Below are 26,879 nucleotides of genomic sequence, written 5' to 3'. Positions count from 1 at the left end.
CAAGATAACTGTACGGATCTGCACACATATATTGTATCTAAGATATACTTTAACATGTTTAACATATATAAGACCGCCTGCCATCTAGGGGAGCAGGTGAAGGGTAGGAAGGGAAAGTTGGAACAGAAATGAGTGCAAAGGACAATGTTATAAAAATTATCCATGCATATGTTCTGTCAATAAAAAGCTACAATTTAAAAAATGATTATAATGGGGAAAAATTTAAAAAAAGAACTTACAAATTTACCATACTCTTTTCCTTCATTCAAAGATGGCAATCCTATTAATTTCTTTCATGAGGAAGAAGGATTTAGTTTCTTATGCATATATATGTATATATATATATATGTATATACATATCCATATGTATGTATGTTATAGTGAATTAAAAGGGAAGTAAATGATGAAGAAGAAGCATTTACTAAGTTCCTAAAAATGTATTAGTTGTTTGTGGTAAATGCTTTGAGACATCTCATTTAATGTTTGATTTGTTTTTCAAAAGAAGAAACAGATATTATGAATACAATCCCTTGAAAATATTCAACCTCACTAATGATCAAATAGATACCATAAAACAAATTAGAGTTATCACCTTTCACATATAAAATTGGTGTAAATGATTAAAAGCATGATGCTGGCATATCTGGGAAGAACCAGATATGCATATTCATTCCAGGTGCAATAGCAAAATAGATTTTCTGCAATGCTTTCTTAGAGCAATAAACTTATAAAGTATAAGTTATAACATTTTCATTCCACATACCCCATAATTTTGTAATTTGAAATGTACACTTATGTGTACATTTAAAGAGTATTAATAGAAAACTCAGTTGTAAATACAAAAAAACAAAAACAAAAAACCCTACACCTTCAAGTAATCTAAACTATCAAATAAAGGAATAGTTACATGTAGTTAAATATAATAATGTATTCAGAATGTGAGGGATATTAAAAGATAAATAAATAATACAGGGAGGCAGAGCCAAGATGGCAGAGAACAGACTTGACTTTCTGTGATCTCCTCTGACCTTCTCTCAAACTAACAGTAGCGTAAGCCTCTTAAATTGGTTTTGGAGTCACATATTTGGAATATAACACATTCCCAGAAGAAGATACCTTGGAAAAACAGGGTTGTTTCATTTGGGCAGGGGGACAGTCAGCGAGGCCAGAATGCAGCACAGGGAGACCGGGCAAAGAGCTGGAACAGAGAGCCAGGGCGTTGTGGGAATCTTCTGTGAAGCTCTTGGGCTACTCCATCCTGGTTGCTAGTGGGTGATCTAGCAGATTTGCTACAAAAGACAAATTGTAAACCACTGAGCCCAATTACCCAGCACTGGGATGTCAATCAGCAGAACTGCCCCAGGGCAAACTAAAGCAGCTGTCACTCCTTTTCTTTAAGAGTAGACCTCAAGCTTTTAAAAAAAAATTATGAACAAAAAAATCCCAAAACAACTATTACTATAGACAGCTTTTATGGAGAGAGAGAAGAACAGACCTCAAATCCCAAGGTTCTAAAGGAAAATCAGCTCCAGATGAAGCCCCAAAGGGAGATATGAGCTGGTCCCCATTTCACAAAGCTTTCTTTGAAGATTATATAAAGGATCTTAAAAGAGAGAAGAAAAATGGGGAAAGGAAATGAGATCTTTGAAAGAAGGGATGAGAAAGTCATATAATTCCTTACAAGATAAATAATCTATAAAAATATAATAATTATTATAGTATTTTATTGAATTATACTTGTTGGGGCCTGGAGATCTTGGTCATTTGGAGTTTCAGGATGTCTTTCATGGATGAAGCTCAGAATTTGCTTCTGCCTTGCTCCAATAATAGTGTCAATATTAATCTGACTTTAAGCAACAGCCCCAATTCCACTAATCTTTCCAATATGGTAACCTCTTCTTCAAGTGATTTTCTTAACTCCCATATCCAGGTTGTAGATATCACTAGTGACTCTGAGAAGCCAGACTCTAACATGTAACCAGAACTTCAGAGTTACCACCCATCTCCAATCACTGAAGGCCAAGGGAGAAAAATATGGTACCTCTGTAGCAACTGTTAAGTATTATATTTGCTCAATATGAAAAGTCTCAAATATGTGCTGAAACAAGCCCTGTTCAAGGTTGTTAGTGACAGGTTGCTTCTGAGAACATGCAATTCCACTGCTACTAAAGCTAGTGGAAGATCCAAATTAATGTCCAAGAAGAAACATGGCCCAGCCTAAGAAATCAATAGAAGCTATCAAACTAGAACAAAGGAGCTGGAAAAGTTTGTTCATTGCTTTTGAGGGAGAAGATTCCTGAGGAGGTTTAGGAAAGCTACTAAAATGGAAATGGTTAAGGGGGGGCTCAAAACCAAAGAGTTCTGAGCCAAAAAGGAGGTACAGCCAGAAGCATGAAACCAAAAGCTGACATTTCCAAAGGCAAGAAGAAGCTTCAGTGATGAACTAAACATGAGGCAAATTGGACACAGACATCAAGCTTTCTGCTTCTTGCCTAGCAAGTCAGATATGGTCAAGGATCAAACCAAAAGCAAGCCAAAGAAATTTAAGGCTTCTAAAGTATTCAGGAAAATTGGGGAGTGTCCTCCAATTTTTTTTATTCAAGTCAACCAGCAAAAAAGTTAAGGTTCAAAAGGTTAATTCTCTTAGCTCAGGATTGAGGTAAAGAAAAGTGGATTAGGGGACTTAGTTTTGAAGTTAATCATTTTTTTTTCTTTTAAAAATGAGACATAATGGTAATTAATTGTTAATAAAGTTATTTTACATTAAATTATATTTTTATGAAAAGAATATAAGGAAATATGGAAAGAACTGAATGGAATCACACAAAATAGAGCCTACCATTTGGTCTGGCCTAGTCATTTTATCAGAGGAGGGAATTATTGGCATAGGAACTCTTTCCACCAAGGCAGAGCAGAATTGACCTGTAATTTATGTTTTTTTAAAGGTTAATTGGGATACTGAGAAATTAAGTGACTTCTCTAGTGTCATATAGTATCAAAGGCAAAACTTGAATCCAGATCTTAACGCCAAAAATGGACCCTCTATACACTATACTATGCTGCCCCTCAGACATAACCATATAAAAGGAAAAGTGAATAAGAATAAATGGCAAAGAACAAATTCTGATAGAAGCTAAAAAGGAATTTCTGAAAAGATTTTATATTTTATGTTTGAGATGTATTTAATTGCAAATTGTAACCAAATAGATTTTATCAATTGTATGTATGTACTGCATATTAAAGTATCATTTAACATAAATGACAACAACTCATATTGGAATGTTTTGACATGTGCTATAAAGAAATGAGATCATTCAGTGATCACATTGTCATTCTATTTCTATTTTCTGAATTCATCAAATTGGTAGGTTATCTAGAGTTACCTACCAATTTGATGCTCTATATATTTTCTTATCCTTTCATTAATTTTTCCTCTAAATTTTGGAATTTTTAACTTAGGAGTCAATGAACTTTTTTTAACATGTGAGACAGAGACAGAGAAAGACACATAGAGACAGAGAGAGGAGAGAATATTATATTTCCAAATATTCTACAATTCTGGCATTAATCAGTTTTCCCTCTGAAATTTTGTCTTTTGCCTCTTCCAACTGCCCCAACATTCTGAGGAAAGACTGGAGTATTCATTCTTGCTCTAGCTAAGTTTTCCCATGTTGCATGAGGTGTTGGTAGTAATGAGAATGGTGGAAATTGAGAAGTAGAAATAATCACTGTGGTGAGCTCAAGGAAGTTGTTGTTGGGTTCCTTGGAGTTAAAGTTAGGATACTGTAGAGTTAATACTACATAGTCATTCCCTTCCTCCAATGGATAGAACAGACGCTTCTACCAGTAATCCTATCAAAAAAGATTGGGGGATAAGTAGTCCAGTTTGGTAGAATATAGAATAAATGCAGGGAGGGACTATGAGTTAAAGTTTAAAAGGTAATGTGATGTCAAATTTTGGAATATGCTGAATTCCTTATATGCAAAAAGAAAAAAGTTCATTATAAAAAAAACAAGAAAAAAGTTAATTGTAAAAAAAAATATGTAAAAAACATTGTACAAAAACCAAACAAAATGGATGTTCCTTGATTGGGAAGTGGCTGAACAAACTGTATTGTGTGAAATAATGAAAAAAAAAAACTATATAATAAAGAGACAAGTGTGAGAAATTCAGAAAGAAATAAAATTAGCAAAAATGTGTATGAACTGATGTTGAACAAAGAAAGCAAAACCAAACAATATATAGATGATCACAATCATTATAAAAGAGGAGAAAAAATGCAAGTTTTTATATTAATATAGCTTAATATATAAGCTTAATTTCAAAAGCCTTTATTCTTTTTTTCCTTATTAAAAGAGTCCTAGGCTGTGATATAATATATAATGTGCTATAGATATGCCTTCATATGTGCTGATGTGTTTGTTTTGCTGAGCCACGATCTTTGTTCTTCCTTAAGGAAGGGAGGTGAAGGGGAATATTGTTTGGATATGACCATTAATTTTAAAGAGTATTAAAGGAGCATTATTTTTAACAAGAGATTGTCTTTATATGGTTAAAGATATATATAGCCCTAAAGCTCTGATGAAAGTTCAAAGCTGAAGGTAGGTTGAGAATCATCTGATGAAAGATAATAGATGAAGAATAGAATGAAGAATCCCAAATCTGATGGTGTTAAGAGAGAAAAGAATCAGAGACAGATCTTTGAGCAACAAATATGTGTGTGTATGTAGAAAGAGACAGAAGAGACAGAAAAATAAGAAGAAAACTCAAAGTTCTCTGGTGCCAATAAAGAAAAGAAGAATCAGAAACAAGAGAGTAGTCAAAAGTGTTATATGCTATAGATATGAAGGAGGAGTAAAAAAAAAAAAGAAATTGAATTTAGTGAACAGGATATTAATGGTGACTATAAACAACAAGTCTAGTTCAGAGTAGAAGTCAGATTACAGTACGTCAAGGAGGAGAATGGGTTGTAAGGAAGTGAATATTTTGTATATAGTCATCTTGTTCATGTACAGAAATGAGAGAAATAAAATAAAATGGTGCTTGATTGAATAAAAAACTTTAAGGGAAAGGTTTCATAGTGTAACAAGTACATCACACCTTGCACATTGCACATGTGAACATTCCCCTAACTTTTGTCCAATATTCAACTTAGTCTCACATTGGGAGGGCTAAATTCTCAAAGAAGGTGCACCAAGTACTAAACACTCAAATTCTCTCTGGTTGATAAGGCTGACCCTCTGAAAGTAGAATTTATCTCTCTATTCACAGTTCTAGCTCAAACTCTTATCAATGTATTTACATTTACATAAACCCAACCATTCACAATAAAGAACTTTTTAGTTCTTTATTGCCTATTTACTTAACAATAAGGTAAAATCATAATAGAGCTACTCATATTAAAAAGCAAATGACAGAATAGCAATTATATCTAAATTTTAAATAAAAAAATGAGTAATACTTTCCAACCAACATATTCTGTTTTTGTTAGGTAGAGTAGACACACACAGAAAACTGTCCAAGAGGTACATAAGTAAGGAAAACTTGACTCAAAAGAACTTTAACATATCCAGTCTTCTTTTTATCTCAGGAACTTTCCATAAAACTTGTTTTCTATGTTAAACATTTGTTTCCACTGCTAAACTATGTTGAGCTACAATACCTTTGAATAATACTTCACGGGGTATAAGGTATCACTCAAAATAATATTCCTCTGCTCAGCTCTCCTTATGCCCCACCAACAACTTTGGTTTATATCATTTAGTATACATCACTTAGCTGATTCTGAACCTGTCCTTTCTCATTCCTTTCTCCTTCTTTCTCTGTTTCTCTGTCTCTTGTTTCTGTTTCTGTTTTGTCTTTAACCCTATTTTATCTAATGGTAGTAGCCAAGTTCATCCCTTCTGTATATAATAATATAAATTATATTTTTCTTTAATCATAAGACAGTTCTTATGTTCATATCCCTCTAATTTAATTTAGTGTGTCACATTCAAAAATTAGTAACCACTTTCTCAGAACTCTGACTCAGAATAACTCTTTTCTTAGAAATCTGCAACAAAATGATTTGTATGAAAGCAAAGTATCTACAATAGAATTGGGAGAAACTGAACATTTGTTAGCAGAGAAAAAAGAACACGTGAAAGGGGAGAGATTATAAAAATGTTGATATATTCTAGGAAAGAGAGAGATAAAGGGATAGGGAATAGGATATAAAAGGTAGAGATCCAGGAGCAATTAGCAGAGTATCAATACATTTTTTTTTCTTATGGCCTTCTAGACCAGAGGCTTGTTCCTGTGACACACAATGTGTTGAAATCAGAAGGAGGTTCTATGCAAAAACAAAATATTCATATTTTAATACTTTTAACTTAGCCATTTACTTCAGATATTTTTTTCTTATCTGTTTCAAGGGAGATGTGCTCATTGTTTACATGGTCCAGGGTTTCATTCAGGGGTTTGAAAATGAACAGGCTCGGCTATGTACTGTTTGCTTTTTACCACCTCCTTGGGATTAAACAGAAAGGAAGATTTCTCAAATTAAATATAGCCTTATGAAACAGCAGCTAACAGCCACCACTGAAGTAAATATGCAAGAGGACTAGGGTGGTATTTGGGTGGCATTTGGGTTATGTGGAAGGATTTGGGTTTGATCTTTTCATGTATGGTGGAATAATGAGCTACAAAGAACATTCTGTAGAGGCGGAGTGGGAAAATCCCAGGAAGCCTTGGACAGCTTTAAACTTGATGTTTAAATAAAGTGGGATTGTTTTTTAATTATGGAGAAAGGGCCTGGTAGCAACTTATACCACTTACATGATTTCTAAATGATGCTCCAATATATGATGCAGCATAATTTTAGTTAGCAAAGATTCTTTCAATCAGGGGCAGCTGGCAGAGCAGACTATACCTCACATATAGTCAAGATTCCCTGAATAGATTACTTATTAAGCTTTGATAATATTTCTTTTGGACATTAAAGATACAATTCTCACTGTCCTCCCAGTTTTTATTCCAAACGGTTTATACTTAAACATATCATTTTATTTTTGTTTCATGAAAAGGAATTCTGGATTTGTTGTTGTTGTTGTTGTTGAATATAATCTCTTAATTGCAGCTTTATGGACGTGTGCCTCCCTTGACATGGTTTAAACACCTAGCCTGCTCCAAGGAAGAATGAGAAGATGTCATGTTAATCAACTAACAAGAACTTATTGATATCTACTACACATAATGCATTGTGCTAGGTGTTGGGAATACAGACAAGGATGAAATAAGACCTTACATTTTATTAAAGGGAACAGCATTTTAAATTATTTTTCTTTAAAAATATTTATGAATATGTGTAGCATCTCACAGGTTTCCTTTCTAAGCCCCATTAGCATTTGCAGGATAGGGTTATTTTTTTTTTCCTAGCTTATGCAAACAAGCCTCTTCCACTGCACTCTCCATCACCAGCCTCTTAGGGACTGGTTATTATCTTTCATTCTCAAAGAAAAAGGAGCAAAATAACATCATTATGTTGGGGTTAATGTACAGTGTATATAGATAGAGAGATATACAATAAAAGTGTATGTGTATATTATCAATATCTATGTATATATGCCATATAAATTGTGATAGTATATATTTGCATATACATATCTCTGTATATTATAGACATAGTGATATTTCTTCAAGCATAAGGAGAGATTTCCTAGCAAATAAGGAACTAAAATATATGTAATTAGATGCCTTGGGGAAGTAATGAATATTCAATTTTTGTAAGTTTTCTGGCCAAAGTGACATAAGCATTTATTGTGATGCTATAAAGGAAAGACACACCTAACCTAAGATACTGAATTACAATTCTAAAATTTGTTGTGTTCTGATCCAGAAGAAAATAGTAAAATTGAAACTGAAATTGAAATAGCAGAAATGAATCCAAATAAACTAGATACTTAGAAACCCTTCATTCTTGACATCAGTGTGTTTATATCCAAAGCTCTGGTGTCATGTAGACACAAATGGAATTGATTTCTTCTGAAAGACAGAGATTAAGTGACTTGTGTAAGGTTAAACAGGCTGTATCAAAAGCAGAATCTAAGCCCAGATTCTGACTCCAGAGTCAGTATTCCTGTGCAAAAAACTGCTATCTACCTCAAATTTTGTGTTTACTCTTCCCTACTGTTTAGAGGGAAATAAACTCAGTAAGAGAGGCACATAAAATGGATCCAAACCAGTTTAATATAAATGTACTTTATTTCTGAGAAGTTATATTATTTACATGCTGCAACACATCACAACATAAATCTACCAAATATTTCCTGTTGGATGCTGTAGGTTGTCAGATAATAGTTTTAGAACCACAGAATAAAGTGAATAGACTTACAGTGATATTGACTCTACAACTCTCAGTAGCTATAATGCTAGAAGTCAAACGGCAGTGTTTTCTCAGTCCTACCTGTCATTGCTTGCATGCAGAAACCTAAGGAGCAAATACAAAAATGCTGTCGATTTTCCAATCCGTATGGCCACCAAAGCGTATGATGGGTTGAGTAATTTATTCATGTCTTAAAGCATTGAATTCTTGCATAAAACAGACAAGTCTATTAAGGTTGGCATAAATCTATTTACTCAGAAACCTGGATTAGAAACAAAGGAGTGGAGATGCAGCCCATACATGCACAGAAGGACAACCTAACAAATGTTTGAAACCTCGGTGTTTATTGACTTCTCATTTTGATTGATTCTGCTAGTCAATGCTTTAACGGTTCTAGATTCTAATTTTCTTGATTGAATATTACATTGGTGGACAACAACTGTGGGTCAAATAATGTCACATAATTTACTATGTCTCATTGAAGCCATGGCTCTAGCTAGATCAACCCAATGACGTGTGACTTCTTGGTTTTTGGATGATGAGATAAGTTGCAATGAAAATGAGGCATATGGGAAATGACACATTGGGCTCAAACCCACTAGCCTAGGGAGTAAAGGCATCTTTAAAAAAATAGTACTTTCAAGGTCATCACAAGGGCATGTTTGGAGTGATCAACTTTGGGGAAGGGACCATTCTATGGGGAAAAAATAGATTTTCTTCATTTCCACTTGATCTAGGCCTGCCAACCTGAGTAAAACAACAAGCAGACAAATGATCACACAGGGCACATGAATAGTGTGTAGGGCAACAGAGAAGACCCTACTTGAGGTTAGTTTCTGAACAAAAGAGTTAGGGAGACTTTAATGGTAAAGGAAGAGAATTCTTGGCTCCTGTGGTCATCCCCATAGGGATAACATTTCCCAAGAGCATCCTGTTTCCAGCTTGCAATTCCTTTGTTCCCTCCTTCCTCTTGAATTTTGTCCACATTCCCTGGCTAAATGAAACCCAGTCATTTGGGTTAGAAATGAAAAGGACAAAGTAGGCACTTGACATACTACTATGTTTGGAACAGGCAAGGTGATGTCTGTTAAAATTTAAATTAAATTAAAATATATTTTCAAGTTTTATTTTTTCTAATAAATAATACTAAACTTAAAGAGGGAAGCTACTAAGATCAACTGTGCCCACAAAACAAGGCTGGGAGATTGTAATTGGTCTCTCTTGGTGTTAGTCATTCAATCAGCCAACAAGCATTTATTAAGTATTTACTATGTGCTAATCACTATTACTATCTCAAAGTAACTTTGAGCCTTCAATATAACTTGTGGACTTCAATTATCACAAAATAAACCCCTATATATCCTGGAGAGAATTTTTTCTGGCAGTAAAATATGTATATTTATAAAAATAATATAAAATGTCCTTTTTTTTGCTCCTCCCTATATGTTACACTCTAGGCAACTGCCTTGCTTGCTTATTCTTCTGGATCTTAGTAGCTTGGTGTTTTCAACACTCTTCAATCCTATGGCCATTAGAAAAGATTGACTTTTACAAAACAGGCCATTGGAATGTTTTGTTTTGAGGCAGAGCTTTATATTTTTAACTCCATTTCGGAAATATTACAACGGGAAGCCACAGGATATGGAACTTTTCCAGTGTTTAAGAGGATAAGAACTAACATCACCTTGTTACAATTAAAATAGATAGGGTTCTGAACCTAAAATCAAACATAAGAAGTAATATTCCTATCTGAACCAATGAGCAACTCTAAATAAATGAAGTCTGAAAGGAAGATTAATTAACTTTACATTCAATATGCATAATTAGAAAAAGTTAATGAAATTATGTAGATGCAAACCCAATTTTTCTTAGCAGTTCTTTTAAAAAAATCATTTGAAAGTGCTATTAGGGAGTATCTCCAAATCTTTCCTCTAAAAGGCTGATTCCCTGGTTGTACAGTATAGTTAAAACTAGAATAATATCTTTATTTAGAGTCTTCTCTTTCCAAAAAAAAATAATAAAGCATCTTTTCCTCACCCTTAGCTCTTCCTGTAAATAGGGATGCTAAGTATAAAATACTGAGAATGATAATAACGATTAATCAGAATGATTGGCTTAATAACTGGCTTGTAACAAACAATGCATAAGTTGTCCTTAACTCATTGAAATATACAGCTAAGTAGGACCACTTGATTTCCAATATCAATAGAGCTTCTGAATGCTAACATAGAAGTGCAAAACAAGTAACTTATCTTGCATAAAAACCTTGAATAATACCATATCAAACTATGATGTAAAATAATAAAGAGTCAAACCCGAATTCACAATATAAATCACAGCCAAAACCAAAGAATTTTCTCATACCAACTTATGGCCTCCCAAGCCAGGGAAAGCTTGCTGAACTTCTAGAAATGAACCAAAGTTGTAGATAGCGGGTATGTTGTAAGGTGCAATAACAATTGAGTATCTGAAGATTGCATAAACGTGTTGTGTCACGTAATATCAAAGTTATTTGCAAAAATTATACAATCTGGAATGCTTGAATATGAGACACAACAATGTACTGAAACATACATTTATAAGAAAATGAGAGCAATCAGTAATATAAAATGTATTTGGGATGCATTAAGTTAGCAGTGCTATCAAGGTTAAATGAGTAAAGTGAAAAGTTCATTTCAGTCAGCTGCTCAAGGATATCATTTTTCTTCATTTCTTAAAATTGTTTTTCCCAAATTCTTTCTATGATTTAGATTCCTCTATTTGTATCTTTCAAAGGTAAACTTCACTGGGGGATGGTGAAAGGTAAATTGTAAACAAATATTTCCTTTAAATACATAGTTTCCCAAAAGTCTTAGTGTTAAAATTACACTAAGACTTTTAAGACATCTTGTATTTGTACCTTTTTTTCTTCATTACTAAGGGAATTCTTTTTTTATTTTTTAGAAGGGGGAGAGTGGGAAAATTGTTATTCTGCTATTTGTTCCCAAGGTTTCTTCCAGATCTCCAACTCCTCTACATAGCCTTGTGGTTCCATTGTCCCTCCTTGATGAACAAGTGCTCCTTGGGAATTTTGGAAATTTTCCTAATTTTTATGGGATTCTGACTCAGGGTTTCCTCCTTTCTCTTTTCCCCTTTCACACCAGTCCTTTATGGGCACATTACACTTTAAAAGCATCCCAAACCTCTTATTTGCGGGGTGATGGTGTTTTATTTGCACTTAAAGCAGAAGAAGCCACAAAGGCTACACTTTTCTCAGCGTTTGGTAAGCCGGGGGTCTCATACTCCCAGGGACACACCTCAGCTCGGGAGGTTAAAGGCTGTTGAAAGTTATTACTTGAATTAAAGGAGGCAGATGAAAGCACATTTCCCTCAGAGGAAGACGGAGTTTTTTTCTGATCTCCTATTTGGTTGATATTTTCTTGCTCTGCTTTTGATGCTACAACTTTTGAGGGCAGTTCATCATATTGACCTACACAAACTTTGGCAGAAGAATGCTGACTGCCATTCTCACCTTTCCCACCCCCAGGGAGAACCTGAGTCTTAGCCTTCAAATGCTGTTTTTCTTCTTCAAAAGCATACTGTTCTGGGCTCTCCCAGGGGCAGACCTCAGCCTTGTCAACATTTTTCTGGTTGGACTGCTGATATCCTTCAGTGGGCTTAGGCTTGTGCTGAGATTTCTCCTTTGGCTCCATTTCTGAAGCTGCAATGGACACATGTTTCTGGACTTTCGATTCTGAAGGCACAGGACCTGGTGTCAAGTCATAGACCTCCCAAGGACAAACTTCCCCAATGTCAAAGTTATCCTTTAACAAGCCTGGGACTGTTTCCGAATTGGGAGCAGGAACACTCACCCGCTGCTGTTTCATAATTCCAGATTTGGGGGCTTTCCTTGGCTCTTCAGAATAAGAATTTTTCCAGGCAGAATCTTTAGTCTGTATTTTATCAGGGTTGGAATGTTTTCGGTTGAACTCTTTGCCTTTGAGCGGCGGCTTGTGGGATTTATCATTTTCTTCCAAGCCTTGAATTGATGTTTTCCCAGTTAAACTAAGAGTCTTCTCCTTGGCACTTGCTATCACGCTGAGTGACTTTTGTAACACGGATGTTCTCGGATGCCCTGCCTTCTTCTCTGAGCTGAGGTTGTGAGCACTTGCTGACTTACAGACCAAAGGGACTGACTCAGTGGACGAAGCCTCCATGTTTTCTGGAATCTGCTTGTTGACTTTTTTCCCCGGGACGGAGTCCACTAGAGAATTCTCTGCAGTGTCCACTTCACTTTCTGTGGGTATGCTGTTGGACTCTTCTGACTGATCTCTAACATGATCATAAGTGCTGTGGGACTTTTTTAAGGAAAAGACACGGTTTTTCAGAGACTCTTCCTTTGCCTTCACGGTGCCCCCGGAGGATTCTTGGGGGTTTTTCCTCATTATGACAGCATTTTTGGTTGCATTGTGGTCCGTGACCTCTTTATCCTCCTTCGAACACTGTCTGCTGACTGTTTCTGGGATCTCAGTAATACGCCTCATGATGGAACGGCCAAGTCCCTTTTTTGAGCACCGCTTTTTCTGGAGATGTGGATTATTCGTGATCATCTTCTTCCTTTTGTAGATTTCCAATTGAGCGTAGAGTTTCTTTAGCTCATCCTGAGAAGAGAGAAAAGGGTCAGTCAACTAACCAGAACAGTAAGTGTTAGTCCTATTAGATCTGAACATTGCAAGAAAATAAGACCTAAATAAATCATTTTATTCCTTCTCCCTGCCCCACTACATGGTTCTATTACAAATGTATGTTCAGTTAGAGACTGATCTTCAAGAGAAAGAATCCAAGGTCTTGGGGGACATATATTCCATTCTCACTTTTTATTGAGCACTTACCTTGAATTTCTCATTACTATGGTCGTGACTGAATCTGGACCATCACATTATAGACTTTATTGATAAGATTTAACCAAGGGCTTCTTTGACAAATTATGAAGTTATTCAGAAAATGGTTCCCAACATGCTAGATTTAGGTCAGATTAAAAGGTTTCAAAAATAATATTGAGTAGTTACACAGCAGATCATCTGTCCAGAACCAAAGTGTCCTACCAGTAGCTGCCATAGCCTGTCATGAGCAATTCTTAAAAATATGGCCCAGAAAGTCCCCAGCTATCTGACAAGATTACTTAATACAATAAGATATCTACTGACAGCCTCTAGTCATAAGGCTAGCATTTGCCTCTCCAACCTATTCTTCCATTTACCCAGGTTATCTCATCATCTGTCTATTGCCATTATCATGCTTCTCTCCATTAGGTCCAGTACCCCTTCACACTGGACCTGCTGGAAGGGATTTTCCTGATGCTCTAGACTATGAGAAAGTTAGTCCATTAATTTCCCAGGGATGTATCCAATTTGGGGGTGAATAGATGTGTTCAAAGTAGCCCATTGTCTATAGTATAGTCCTAGACTAGCTATCCAGACATTTGTCAAGGCCATTTCACCTTTTCCCTGCCCCCACATGCCCACTTTTTTCCTCCAAAAAACAAAACTTCTCTTGCTACTTCTCTCTGTGTTTTCTTACTTGATTCAATGAATAAGATCTTTGAGGGCAACAGCCATCTCTTTTTAAATCTTTCTATTCCCTCTGCTTAGAACCCTGCTTGGTGAAAGTTAGCCACTTAATAAATTCATGTAACAATGAAAAGAATCTTAAAAATCAGCAAGAACTTATTGGAAACTTTGTATACTTTGTAATTCAGTCAAACTTCCTTTCTTGTTTGTTTTTTCCTGAAATGACACAATTTCCATCATTCTTTTGCATTAGATATGGATCATTCTACTTCACAAATGCTCTGCCTGGTTTCAACTCTAGAGAGTAAAATGTCCCCCAGCCAGGTGTCCCCCAGTGTCTTCTTCACTATCTTTCCACCTCCTTTAGGCGTCACCTTCTCCTTTAAATTGTAAACTCTTTGAGGGCAGGGATTGTCCTTCTTTTTATTAATTTTATCCCAGAACTTAGCAGTGTGCTAAGTAGATAATACAGTAGATGACTAATAAATGTTTATTGAATTGGATTGAACATCCCCCAAGAATGAAAAATGTTCTGCCTCTTCCTTAATTCCTTTTAGAATCTCTAAGTCTCTCCAAGATTCAGATCAAGTGCTCTCTTCTGTTTGAGGTCTTTCCTGATTTCTATAGTTTCTGGTTCCTTCCTTTCCCACCCTAGTAGAATGTAAGCTACTTGAAGGAAAGGATTGTTTCACTTTTTTAATTGTACAGTCACACAGTAAATACTTAAAAGTTTGTTGGTAAATAGATATTAGATGTTAAGGATAAAAAGACAAAAATTAAACAGTCCCTTCCCTGAAAGGGTTTATATTCTAACATTTGTAATGTGTACATGTATAAATTCTGATGTTCAAACCAAATAAAATATTTATCAATTCAATAAAAACCAGTTGGTCTGTTTGGGTACTGACTTGGTTATTATAATGATTTTACCAGATTATAAAACTGTATTATAATACAGTAATATTTACCATAAAAATAATTTTTTTCTTTAGAAAATTTCCACAAATTAGAAAAAAAATTTTAAAAGAAAACTTTCTGTTGAGTTAAAAGCAATGACAACACATTTTCTGAATGTTTTTGCACTTTGTGTGATGAACAAATATATGCTAAAAACCATGGATCCTGTTGAAAAGATATGATTTTCACTGAATGGGATGTTATTTATTTTTTGATTGATAGTTTTTAATGTATTTTTAAAGTAAAGAATGTCCCATGTTTAGCTTGTTATGGTGATGAAATGAATGGAAAAATTAAGTGCTAACATTTTATTTATTCCTTAGAACAAACACAGGGATTTTAAAAAATAAATCATTTTTGAATGAAGCATAATGAATCAAATTATTCTAAAAAAGCATAATTTTCGTGTTAATAAATTTAGATTTAAAAAGAGAAGGGGAGAGAAAAGAGAGATATTTCCAAGTGTATGTATTATGCTCTATTTTGATTTTAACCATAATTTGAAGTAAATTTCAAATCATTTTTGCTCTATGAAATCTTCCCAGACCACTTAGGCTACAAGTGATTTCTATGCGCTCTCTGAACTCCTAAAACAATTTCTGTTTACTCCTCTCATTTGATCCAAAATATCTTACTGTTTATACTACTGATTTAAAAAAATTCTTCTCCAAGATTCGTACTTGCCATATATATTGACTTGGTCTAAATTATAAAAAAAAAAAAAAGAACAAAAAACAGGGTTACCCGAATATCCTCAGGATCCAAACTGTGCTCACTCCAAGCTGAATTGATGCTGCTGTTCAGGTACGATCCTGACCGGCCCATGTCAAGCTCATCTTCATATGCTTCTGTTGCTATATCATCTCTTGGATTATTGCTTGAATGTGAAAACTACAACAAGGAGTAAACATGAGATATTAATATGAATCCTAATTGAAGAGCAATACAAAAAGTTCTTTGAGAAGTTGGGATGAGAAAAATACTAATTTGGAATCAGAGACTTGGATTTGAATAAAGGGTCATGAATGAAGTATCCTGTGTATCTCTGGAGAAATTGCTTCACTTGGAAAATGAGCAGATTGGACTGAGACCCTGAAACAATTCTGTACTTAATTGCATGTTCCTCTGGTCCTTCAAAATGCACAACATTTTTGCTCAGCAGCTCGGAGTTGACAGTGTGGAATGATGGAAAAAGAATTGCACTTAAGTTATGAGACCTGAGTTTGAATCCCAACACTGTCAATTGGTATTATATAAATTTGGGCAAGTTACTTGGTTTTCCCACATTGATGAAAATTTCATCATCATTGTGAAAGAGCCTTATCTAAGCTTTCTTTTCTTGGTTCTCAGTGCTCTTATTTATCCAAGGCTTTTTGTCAGAAGGAGGGTGAATATTATGATTTGTTGATATATTGGTGGAAGTTAATAATAAATCTCCCTCTTAGGATATATTATTCTTTAGACATTTTCATTTGTGTCCAACTTTTTTTGACTCTTTTTGGGATTTTCTTGGCAAAGATTCTGGAGGGGTTTGTCATTTTTTCTTTACCTCATTGCCAGTCACTTAACCTATGTAATGTCTAAGGGAAGTCATTAAATGGTAAACTATTAGGGTAGGAAATTATAACATATTTTAAATGACAGACAAATTTCCAATCTTCATTAGGAAAGGAAATTTTCCCATTACAGATCTATACAAGAAAAAAAAAACCCTGCTCTTTAGAAGATTTAAAAATCATGTTTTCCTTCCATTGATAATAATCTCATGCAACTCCCATTGGAATTTGGGGGAATGAGTTAATAGACTCAGAGTAATGAAAGTCCATTACCACAAAGCCAATATTGAAAGTATGAACCAAACCATAGCAACACAAAACTGAATTCAATCTCTTGCCTATTTCAGAGAGAAACAGAGTATGGGAAATGGGTCCAACATTCTGTTGCATTTGTCCAGGATAAATTATTATTCATCTTGTACAAAGCATGTACAAACTATGATTTGTAATGCTGATAGTATTTCCCAAGTCCTCCAGTCAGGATAAAATCAAAATTCTCAAAGTATCATCACATTTTCTGGGAGGAAAACTACAACTAATAAAATATCTTACCATCTAATATTAATATTATTTTAAAAGGAAAATACCAATTAAAAAAAAAGAGATTTGAAAGCTAAGGGTCAGGCTACCTTTTATCCTTAAAAATGTTCTTGACATTTTTAGAGAATTCACATTTAGTATATACTTTATCTTCCAATTAATATTTCTGAGATTGCATATGGAAAACAACTGTTAAGAAAAAAAGATGAAATAACACCTTCATCAAGTTATACGGCTGCTTAAAATCTAATCAGCTTCTCATTGCTTCAGAAATTTCTGAATCTGATGTGGATTTTTCAACCTTCCTTCCCAATCTCATCTTTGATTGTTCTGCATGATCCTACAGTCCAAACAGACTAGTCTCAAAATCTCTGGGCCTTGATTTAAAGAGCCCTGAACCTTTCTTCATATTGCTTCTGTGTACTAATACATCTCAGTATCACTTATCCATTTATTCCCAGATGAATGGAGTCTTCCCTGAATAGCTTGCAATGATCTAGCCCTCCTCTCAGTTCCAGTATCATTTACTTCCATCTGCCACTCATCTGACACATAAGCTGTACACAACACTGCCATTCATTATAATCTTTTTAATGTGTCAATAGCTTGTCTTTTTAACTATTCCCCTGAGGATAAGATTATATTTTATATGTCCATTTCTATGTCTTTCTCAGTATCTCCCACAGCATATTGCATACAACATAATCATTGATTTGTGATACGGAAGATGTCCAGAGCTTGGAGACTATAGTCCAAACCCCCTTTTTTGCAGAACTAGAATTAATCCCCAGCGATGCTGAATGACTTGTCCAAGTTTGCATAGTGAATTACAGAAGCAGGATTTGAACCTAGGTTCTCTGACTTCTGAGTCAGTGTCCTTTTCACTGTCTTAAATTGACTCCATGTTGACTTGAGAGCTAGAAAGAATATTTGAGATCATCTAGCCTAAACTTTCTTAAACTGTGGTTTGCAATTCCAGTTGGGGTGACATAACTGAATGTGGGAATCATGAGATTATGATTTATATCAGTACATGCTTGATTTGTATACTTATTTTATGTATCTAAATACAGGGGTTGTGTAAGAATTTTTCAGGAGAAAAGAGGCCATGAATGGAAAAAGTTTAAGAAGCCCTGAAACAGCCCAACCATTTAATTTTATAGACTACCAAAATACTAGCTAGAAAAGTTGAATTTCTTGTCCAAGGCTAAAAGTCCATTCCAGGAGGACCAATAACTTCAAATACAGCATTCTTTTCACTCTGCCACACTGCAAATGTCACTCAAAAAAAAAAAAAAACACTTGAGTGAAGTAGAAAATTTTCTTTTGTAATTAACCAATTGTATGGTTTATTACTTTTTATAGAATCATAAATTTTGGGCTGGGAAGATCTCCTCATTCAATTTTCACATAATACAGAGAGGCTGGAGTTCAACTATATGACTTTCCCAAAATTGACATTGGTAGTAAATAATACAACTAAGGTTTGAATTTTTGTACTTCTTTGTCTTTCTAAGTCACCATCTTAACTCTTTTTCATAATCTGGAAATATGGGAGAATGCTATTTTACTCTGTGTGTAAAGATGATAGTGGTAAAGATGAGAAGGACTCTCAGTTTTCTCATCACTTACTCTGTTCCTCAACAAGCTGAGTTGCTTTGAAAATAGTATATCTCTGTTATATCTGATAACTAAAAAAAGCCATATTATTCTACTGCTAGGTAAACATATTCCATAATATCCAGTAAAATCTTGTCTTACTTGTCATAGGGATACTCTGAAACTGGGTTAGAGTAGGACTTGAAAAAAAGGAAAACTCCTTTGTGTTACTCAAATTGATAAAAATAGTAATGCTTACCCTAAAGTAAGCATTTAACAAATGCAAATATACACTAAAATTATTGAATGCTAAATGCATAACTAGTCATTACAATTAGTTATCTTTGTCACATTCAGGGGTTTTTTTCTTAATACAATTTGATTAAGCAGATTATGTGATCTTTGCTCATAAAATTATGACATTAACTTATATAAGCCATATACAAAAAATAATATCACTAATCCACATAATTATGTGTTTCTGTGGCTTTTAAAATACTTGTTAAAATAGAGACATTAAAAACCACTTTTATGAAAATAACCCAAGCCACAAAAACTTTTTGCTATTGAAAGTGTCTTAAGTCTGGAACAGAAAAGCATTTTAAAAAATACTTGAGATATACTTTTGGACTTCTAAAATCCAGATCTGAATCCCAAGTTTTCCAATCCAGTTTTAAATCATTGTGGCTGAAATGTTCTCAGTATCTTCTCTGTTAGAATCCTAGGAGATTTTTGGAAAATCTTTCATATGTCTAATTTTTCTAAGTAAAATGGTGCAACTACATTATATTTCAGAATTCTTGGAATCATACTTTGGCCTTCTCTGATAATAATCCTGTATAAGATAATTATAGTTATTTATTAATTATGTATACATATGTATAAAAATTCTAATATTATTATAAAATTTATATACTTTACATTTACTCTTCGAAACCACAAGAGATATAAAAAAATCAAAAGAGTTCCTAGAAATTACTCTCAAAAGTATCTCAGTGATTAAACTAAGGATTATATCTTGGGATGCACTAAAATTTAAATATAACAAGGCATCTTGATGTCCTTGATAAAATAATTATCAATTTTATCAAAGTAAAAATTTTTCTCCTCCCCATCCTACCCCATTTCTAGTTCTACATTTAATGACAAGAAATCATTCCAAATTCTTTCAAAGTAGTGAGTGGCCTTTTTTCCATGGAAAAGGAAATTAGAAAAATACCTTTGGAATCAAAAGTAACCCAATGGTGACTGTCACAGTCAAATGGGTATGTGCAAAAAATAGCATCAGCATCCAGTCAGACTGAAGTTTTGAAGCAAGAACAAATCTGAAATCAGAATGCATAGAGTTAGCAATCACCAAAACTTTGACTCAAGAAGCTAAACACTTCATGACCTTTCCCCCTCTATATAGCCTATAAATTTTAATTCATGATAGTCTACTTAATGAAGATTCTGATGTATAATTTCTAATCTTAGAATGACATTTCAATAAACATGAGCACATTTGCAGATTTTTCTAAATACAGGAAATCAGGATGTTTTACTCATTAATTACCTCTTACTTTTCAAAAAATAATGAATTCATATTATAATTTTCCATTAACTTTCAATAGGATGCTATTACATTATGCCCCAGTTGCATCTGCAAGGTGAAGGTGGGGAACAAAGGAGAATCCAAATGAATTACATATTAACTGGTAGTTTCAGAAACTCCAAAATGAGAGGCTTTCATGGATGGCCAATTTTAGAATAAAGGAAATCCAAATAACTCCTTGATTAAAATATTCTTTACTAAATTAAAGTCATTGAAAAATGCTAATCAGAATAAAGCAGGGAGATAACTGGTGGTTATATGCATTTGTGTGTTTCCCAAGATTTAAATGGCAACCAATGTAATATATGAATGAATCAGTTTGCAATTTGTAAGATTTTTTAAACATCAGTATTCCATGGAATTTTGAGAACTTCAGTTAACCAATTTTTTCCATTTCAGTTTAAATATATATTTTTTCAGAAACAGATACAATTATGATGCAGGAAAACATACTGAAGTTATTGGCTTGGGTGCAGTATTTGCTACAGCAATTTGGGAAAATTCTCAAGTTAAATCAACATCTACAAATACAAAGTAAAGCTTATTTCTAAAGGCCTGTGGCAATACTTCAGTAATATCAGAATGGTTTTAATAGCAATAATTTTGCCTTTAGACATCCCCTTCTAATATTTCTATATGCATACCTATTCATTCAAGAAGATTGGATGTAATAAAATTCTGACTACATTCTTGGTTCCTAGATACTACTCTTTTTCAGTGACATAGTGCTAAGTATCAATTTGGGCATTTAGGGGAAAGAAACAAACAAAAAAATTCAGGGCAAGCATTCTTATTTAATCCTCACAGGGTTATAGGATTTTAGCTCTAAAGTTGGAAAGGACCTTAGAAGCCCTCTAGTCCAACGAACATCTTTCATAGATGAAGACACTGAAAACAAGAGTGAGGAAAAGCCTTGCCCAATATAACACAATGACAGAGGTGGGCTTGAAACAGCTCTAATGATCCCAAGCTCAGCTAACCTCAAAGCACACTTTCCATTATTCAAAACTGACTCTTAAATTTGTGAAGTGAATACAATACAATAAATGATTCAAGTAAATTCAGCTAAATGAAAGGAGGAATTCTTTACCATTAGCATCCATTAAATTTTTGTATTCTTCAAATTTTAGCAGCCTATGGCAAAGGCTTCATTGCACTATCCTAGGATATTTGAAAATAGAAACTCAAAAATATACAACTATAAAGTTAACAAATTTTAACTTCCATATTCATAATAATAGTTAGCATTTATATTGGGTTTTGAGGTTTGCATTCTTAATTATACATTAACTCATCATATAACTTAAAAAGGAGAATCTCCTACAAACTTGTTTGATGTGACCAAGTAAGTTTATAAGACAAATCTTTTGATGATGATGAGGCTTTGAAGACTGCAGAGTCTACTTAGAAAAAATTTAAGTCAAGATTGGAGCTTGCCATGGATTTCTGAGTTTCCCTTTCCCAGTTAAGTTGCAAATGTTTTCTACAGACCTTTAGTTCATCCTACTCCAGCTTTGGCTGAGAGCCTAAACTATAGAAATGCTTAGCTAAAGATAAATCAAAAGGTAAAGAAGTTGGGAAGAAAAATAAATCCCCAGCCTTCCCAAAGTTAAGTAAAATCAGTGCATCAGAGGAGAACAGAAAGAATAGAAAAAGCAGTACACAATATGTTATGATTTTCTCCATTTTTTCTGAAGTAAGAAATTTGATCCAGGTTTGTCCTTCTTCCTATGTTATCACAAATTTTCAATAGAAATTCAAATAAAATTTGAGGTCAGAATAGCTAACTGTATTAATGAGTTTTAAAATAGACTCCAAAGGAATACAAGTGTTGGTTAGAGTGATAAAAAATAAAATTGTGTCCATTATATTAGAAACACCATTCAGTCACACTTAATCTTTAGAAAAGATGATTCAGATGGAAGGAACAGATTTAAGTTGTTTTTTGCTATCTGCTTCCTACTCTGGGACTTCAGAGAAAATATGGACATGGTCTATTTATAGTATAGCAATCCCCATGATAAAATGGCTTGTAAATTCGTATATGTATACATACATTTTCTTAAATTATGACTATAACTTAAGTACATATTTATATGTACTTAATATATATAGTACTATATTTATAATCCATAATAAAAATCCAATCAATGCATTTAATTTATATTTGTATGAAATCCTTTTCATTGTTTAGACAGTAGGCAAGTCATTTAACTTTTTTGATCCTATTTTAATGAGGAAAGAATGCAGTAATTTTTAATCTTTCTTTCAGATCCAATGCTATGACCCTATGGGGAAAAATCAAGCAATGAGCATAGATAAAAGACCTTCTATGTGCCAGGCACTACTTACAAAATGAATAGTATATGTGAAAGTGTGTTTCCAATATGAGAGCAACTGATTGGAATGAGTGATCTCTGAGGCATCTAGCCAGAGATCTGAGCCAATTAAGTCTTTAACATTAATTTAGTTAAATTGAGAGTCATAAACGCAGAGCCTTTTCCTTCATTTGATGTAGGTATGTCAAAGCAAATACCCGAGCTTCCCCTTGGCTATTTAGCATCTGAGTTGCTGACTACTGGGATGACATGTTTCAACCAGTGATGGCTTAGCTCTCCTTGACAGGGACCGGTAAGATTTTTCATCCACAGAGTTTATTGGAGGACAAGGGCCTTTTGGATCTAGGAGACTGCAAACTACATTTTAAAAATATTGATCAATTGTAGAAATAAAGGACTGTAGGTGAACAAAGAGTGGCGAAGAAAAGAGATCTACCCTTGCTCTGCAAAAGCAAGGACCATTCTAATCTTTGCATCTCCAGTGTTTTATTATGTTCCAGGCATAGTGGCTAAGGACTTTCACAATTATTATCTCCTTTGTTACTTGCAATAACCCTATGAGATAGGTGCACTCATTATACCCATTTTACAGAGGATGCAAACAGATGAAGAGTGACTTGCTCAGGATCATCCATCTAGTAAGTGTTTGAGGTTGAATTTGAATTCAGATTGTTCTGATTCCAGGCCCACCTTGAATATGATATATGTAGGATAAAGATTTGTTGTGTGAAAAGCAGTGGTTAGCAAAAGAAAAAAAACTACATATCTCTTATAATAATATTTTATCAAAAATTTGGTTTTTTAATGAATTGAGTATTTTTTGGTAAAACCAAAGTAAAGTAAAAACCTTAGAGGCTAGTTAAGAAGTCACAGCTGTCAGCACTGGAACAAAACATGGTTCACAGAGTTTTAAAGCTAAAAGTAACCTCAGAGATTATCTAGGGCATGGGATTCTTGACCTTCTGCACATTAATAATATATTTGGGTTCAGGTCTGGCTTTTGACACTTACTGACTATCTAATATCTCTAATCCTCAGTCCGTATTTGTAAAATGAGAAAGTTGTATTAGATAGCTTTTAAAGTCACTTCAGTATCCAAAAATATAATACTAAGCCTAAAAATCTGCATTTTAAATGTATCTTCCTTTTCCAGCTATTTCTCTATTTTAAGATATTTCAATGAGAAATAATTTTTTCACCACAATTTTTGGACCTCAAAGTAAAGAATGGGGAGCTTTTAGGCAGCTTTACAAGTAAGATTCATTTTGAAACTCACATTGAAGATTGCATTCATTTTCCAAATGTTGAACTACTACAAAATCATATACAAGGGGCAAATCCTAACAAAATGACTGACACATCTCCCTTTATTCATTTCACAATGAATAGCTCCCACCTGCCTCAATTTTATTTCCACCTCTGGATATAGCATATAACACCAAAGGAAGAGGAATTAAGCTACATTCTCTTATAAAATAAATACATGTGTTGTCGAATGAAATTGTGCATAATATTCAGCTCATAAGGCCCAACTCTGCAATATTAGTTCATTCAAGCACTGAATGAGATGTTCTTTCCTGTACCAATCAAATGTACACCAACCAATATGGGTGTATGTAAATACTTGTCAAATAAAATTTGGGAGCTAGATACTGGTATCTAGAACATGCATGAAAATAGATACCAATAGTTTATCTACATCAACCACAAAATGTTCACTAAATATATTGATTTACATATATATTCAACATAGAAAGAGAATCAAGACAGGTTTCAAAGAAGAAGACAATGGAAAAAATCAAGAAAAGCTGATTAGTTGGAATAAAGAGTATAACTATATTCTGTGCATTTCCCATTTCTAGGGAAAGAAAAATTGAAGCAATCCTTAACTTTAAAAATAATACATAGCCTTCTTAAAACTTTCCATCAAGAAAATTATCCATTTTTTGACATTTAAATTAGAGCAAGATACAGCAGAAAAAAATAATAAAACAGTTAAGTACTCAATTTAAAGATCACTTGCCTAATTGTATGGAATATAGCAGAGATAATGAGCTCATTGTGAACTGCAACAGCCATATAACGTGGCTCATGAAATGCTGATGGGACTGTCCGCACTGCATAGCAAAGATAAACACCCCACAAGAGGAATAAAAATTCAGCTGTAAAAAGAACAAAAAAAAATGATTTGCCATTAGTTTTGTAAAATGAACCACAAAGTAAAGTTGAAGTTACTTAGCATGCATTTTAAAGTGTGTATATAAGATATATACCATTCCTTAGAAAGTCATAGATCACCCACCTAGCTATAATCAAATAGACTTATTTCACCATCACTCAATATAGCTAAGGTTTGTTTTCTTTATTTACTCAAGATAATGAACCCCTAGATAGACAACACTTCTTAACACATAGAAAGATGATAGAAGTTGGAAATTTGATGGTGGATGGGCTGAGAAGCCTGGAAATTTTCTTAACCAAGATTGTTTAAGACTGCCGGAGTCTACAATACAAAAGATTGCTTGGGTGATTCTGATTGGTCAGGTTAAATGTTAAAATAACTAAATCAGCCAGCTTGCTAGGTTGAAAATTTATTTTTAAAGCTTACTGATGACAAACTATTGAAGTTTTCTAAACAATAACAAAGAAATATTATGGTTTGAAATTCCCACTGAACACAGCAGAATTCTCTTATCTGGAGAAAAAAATCATCATATTTTCATGATTAGGTTTTTGAAATGCTGATCCCCATATCCATGAGCCAAGCTTTATCACCTGTCAGAACCCTGGAGTTCTTTGCTATCACACATAGCAGTCAGGAAAAGTTCTTCCATTTTCTGAAAATTCACTTAAAAAGGGGGTTGGATGATAATATGGAACCTTAACTCTGACCAGAAACTGAAGAAAAGGAAAATTTCATTGAGATTTTGTTTGTATCAAGATTATCCTTCACCTGAAGCTGTACTCCATTGTGTAAGGGGAATTATTATGCTGCATCTGCTACCAGTCCCTACTTTCCCACTGCTTTCGATTTTATTCCAATTTTTCCAAACATCCAGACTTGAAACTTAGTTATTTCTGACTCTTTTCTTTTCTTAATGCCTAAATCCAATAGTTTTTATTTTGAAATGTACATATTTGTGTATTCTTTCTATTGCTACCACTTCCAATCAAATCCTAGTCTTTATCCTCTCACTCTAGTCTCCCGGTTATTCTGTCTGACTCTCTACCCCTCTAAACTATCCTGCATACAAACCTAACAAGCTTTGAAATATTTTATTGATTGTATTTCTCTAGGCTTTTTCCTAGAGTTTTCACTTCAAATAGGTTAACCTTTAACTTAGTTCAACTGCTCCCACCTACAGACCCTTATCTAGCATAGCCTGAGTATCCTAGCAAGAAGCATATATGAGTCTGTATGACTGATGTAGAGGTTTTCTCAGATTCAAAAATCTGTAGACATCTTGGATAACTTGGCCAAATGCAGGATTCTGTCTTGACTTACAATATCTGAATATTTCCTGAATATTAACTATTTTCCTGAACCCTGATCAAATATTCAGACCCATTGCTTCCATATGTCAGCAATTCTCCTTTCCTAATTATTAGATAAGTCACTTGTCCACATTTCCTTATAAGGTTAATGCCTAATCCAAAGATCCTATCTCCATTATCCCTAAATATTTATTTAGTGTGTACTGTGGATTATTATGATCATGATCATAGAATACTAGATAATTAATAGGCCTCAGAGTTAGAAAGAACTAAATTAAAATCCACATACTCGGGCAAATCATCTAATCTCTAAATGATTCACACAACTCCCTAAGATTATTTTCAGAGCAAATCCCAGTCTGCATTGGTAGAAGGAATTTCTCATGAAAAAGTTCCCTATGCCAATGAAATCATAGATCATAGTCCAAAAAAATATGCCAGGCATTGTTCCAAGTCCCAAGAAGTTGGTAAACACCAAAATCCCATGTTAGTATAGAAAATATTTCTCAGTTATTGCTGTACTTCTCTATAAACTCCTTAAACTGAAGATAAACTAAGGGAAATATTCAGTGGGTTAGTTATTATTTGACAATGAAGAGCTACTTTTAAACTATACAACCTAAAAAGACTTCTCATAATAGTTAAGCTCAACATTAAAATCATTTCATTAGCAATGCCAAACAATACATTCTAGCTGAGAAACAATTTATTATTCAAGGTAGCAATTAGATAGACTAAATGTAATATGTAAAAGTTGTACTTGAGTAAAAAAAAATCAGTTTTGTATAATTAACTTCAGACTAACACTGCAATTTGTAAAGAAAATATGCAGATGTTACTGAATTTTGCTATATTATTATGTGGGAGTTGAAATATGTGTTGTGCTT

The 26,879-nt window shown here is 33.9% G+C and overlaps 1 protein-coding gene across 1 annotated transcript in view; it reads right to left on the bottom strand.

Annotated features, from left to right (window-relative positions):
• Window positions 1-11,290: 11,290 nt before the first annotated feature.
• The window catches only part of GPR158 (G protein-coupled receptor 158), a 386,759-nt gene continuing 371,170 nt past the window's right edge, over window positions 11,291-26,879 (bottom strand). The window contains exons 8-11 of the mRNA XM_074266961.1: window positions 24,521-24,659; window positions 19,784-19,889; window positions 15,614-15,760; window positions 11,291-13,003 (exon numbers count right to left, since the gene is read on the bottom strand). Of these exons, the coding sequence (XP_074123062.1) occupies window positions 11,549-13,003; window positions 15,614-15,760; window positions 19,784-19,889; window positions 24,521-24,659 (1,847 nt within the window). The 3' untranslated portion in view covers window positions 11,291-11,548. The remainder of the gene's footprint in view (window positions 13,004-15,613; window positions 15,761-19,783; window positions 19,890-24,520; window positions 24,660-26,879) is intronic.

The sequence above is a fragment of the Sminthopsis crassicaudata genome, chromosome 5, assembly GCF_048593235.1.
Source record: "Sminthopsis crassicaudata isolate SCR6 chromosome 5, ASM4859323v1, whole genome shotgun sequence".
NCBI classification, from domain to species: Eukaryota; Metazoa; Chordata; class Mammalia; order Dasyuromorphia; family Dasyuridae; genus Sminthopsis; species Sminthopsis crassicaudata.
Note: the sequence above shows the minus strand (reverse complement) of the source record. Positions and strands in the feature narration are given on the sequence as shown.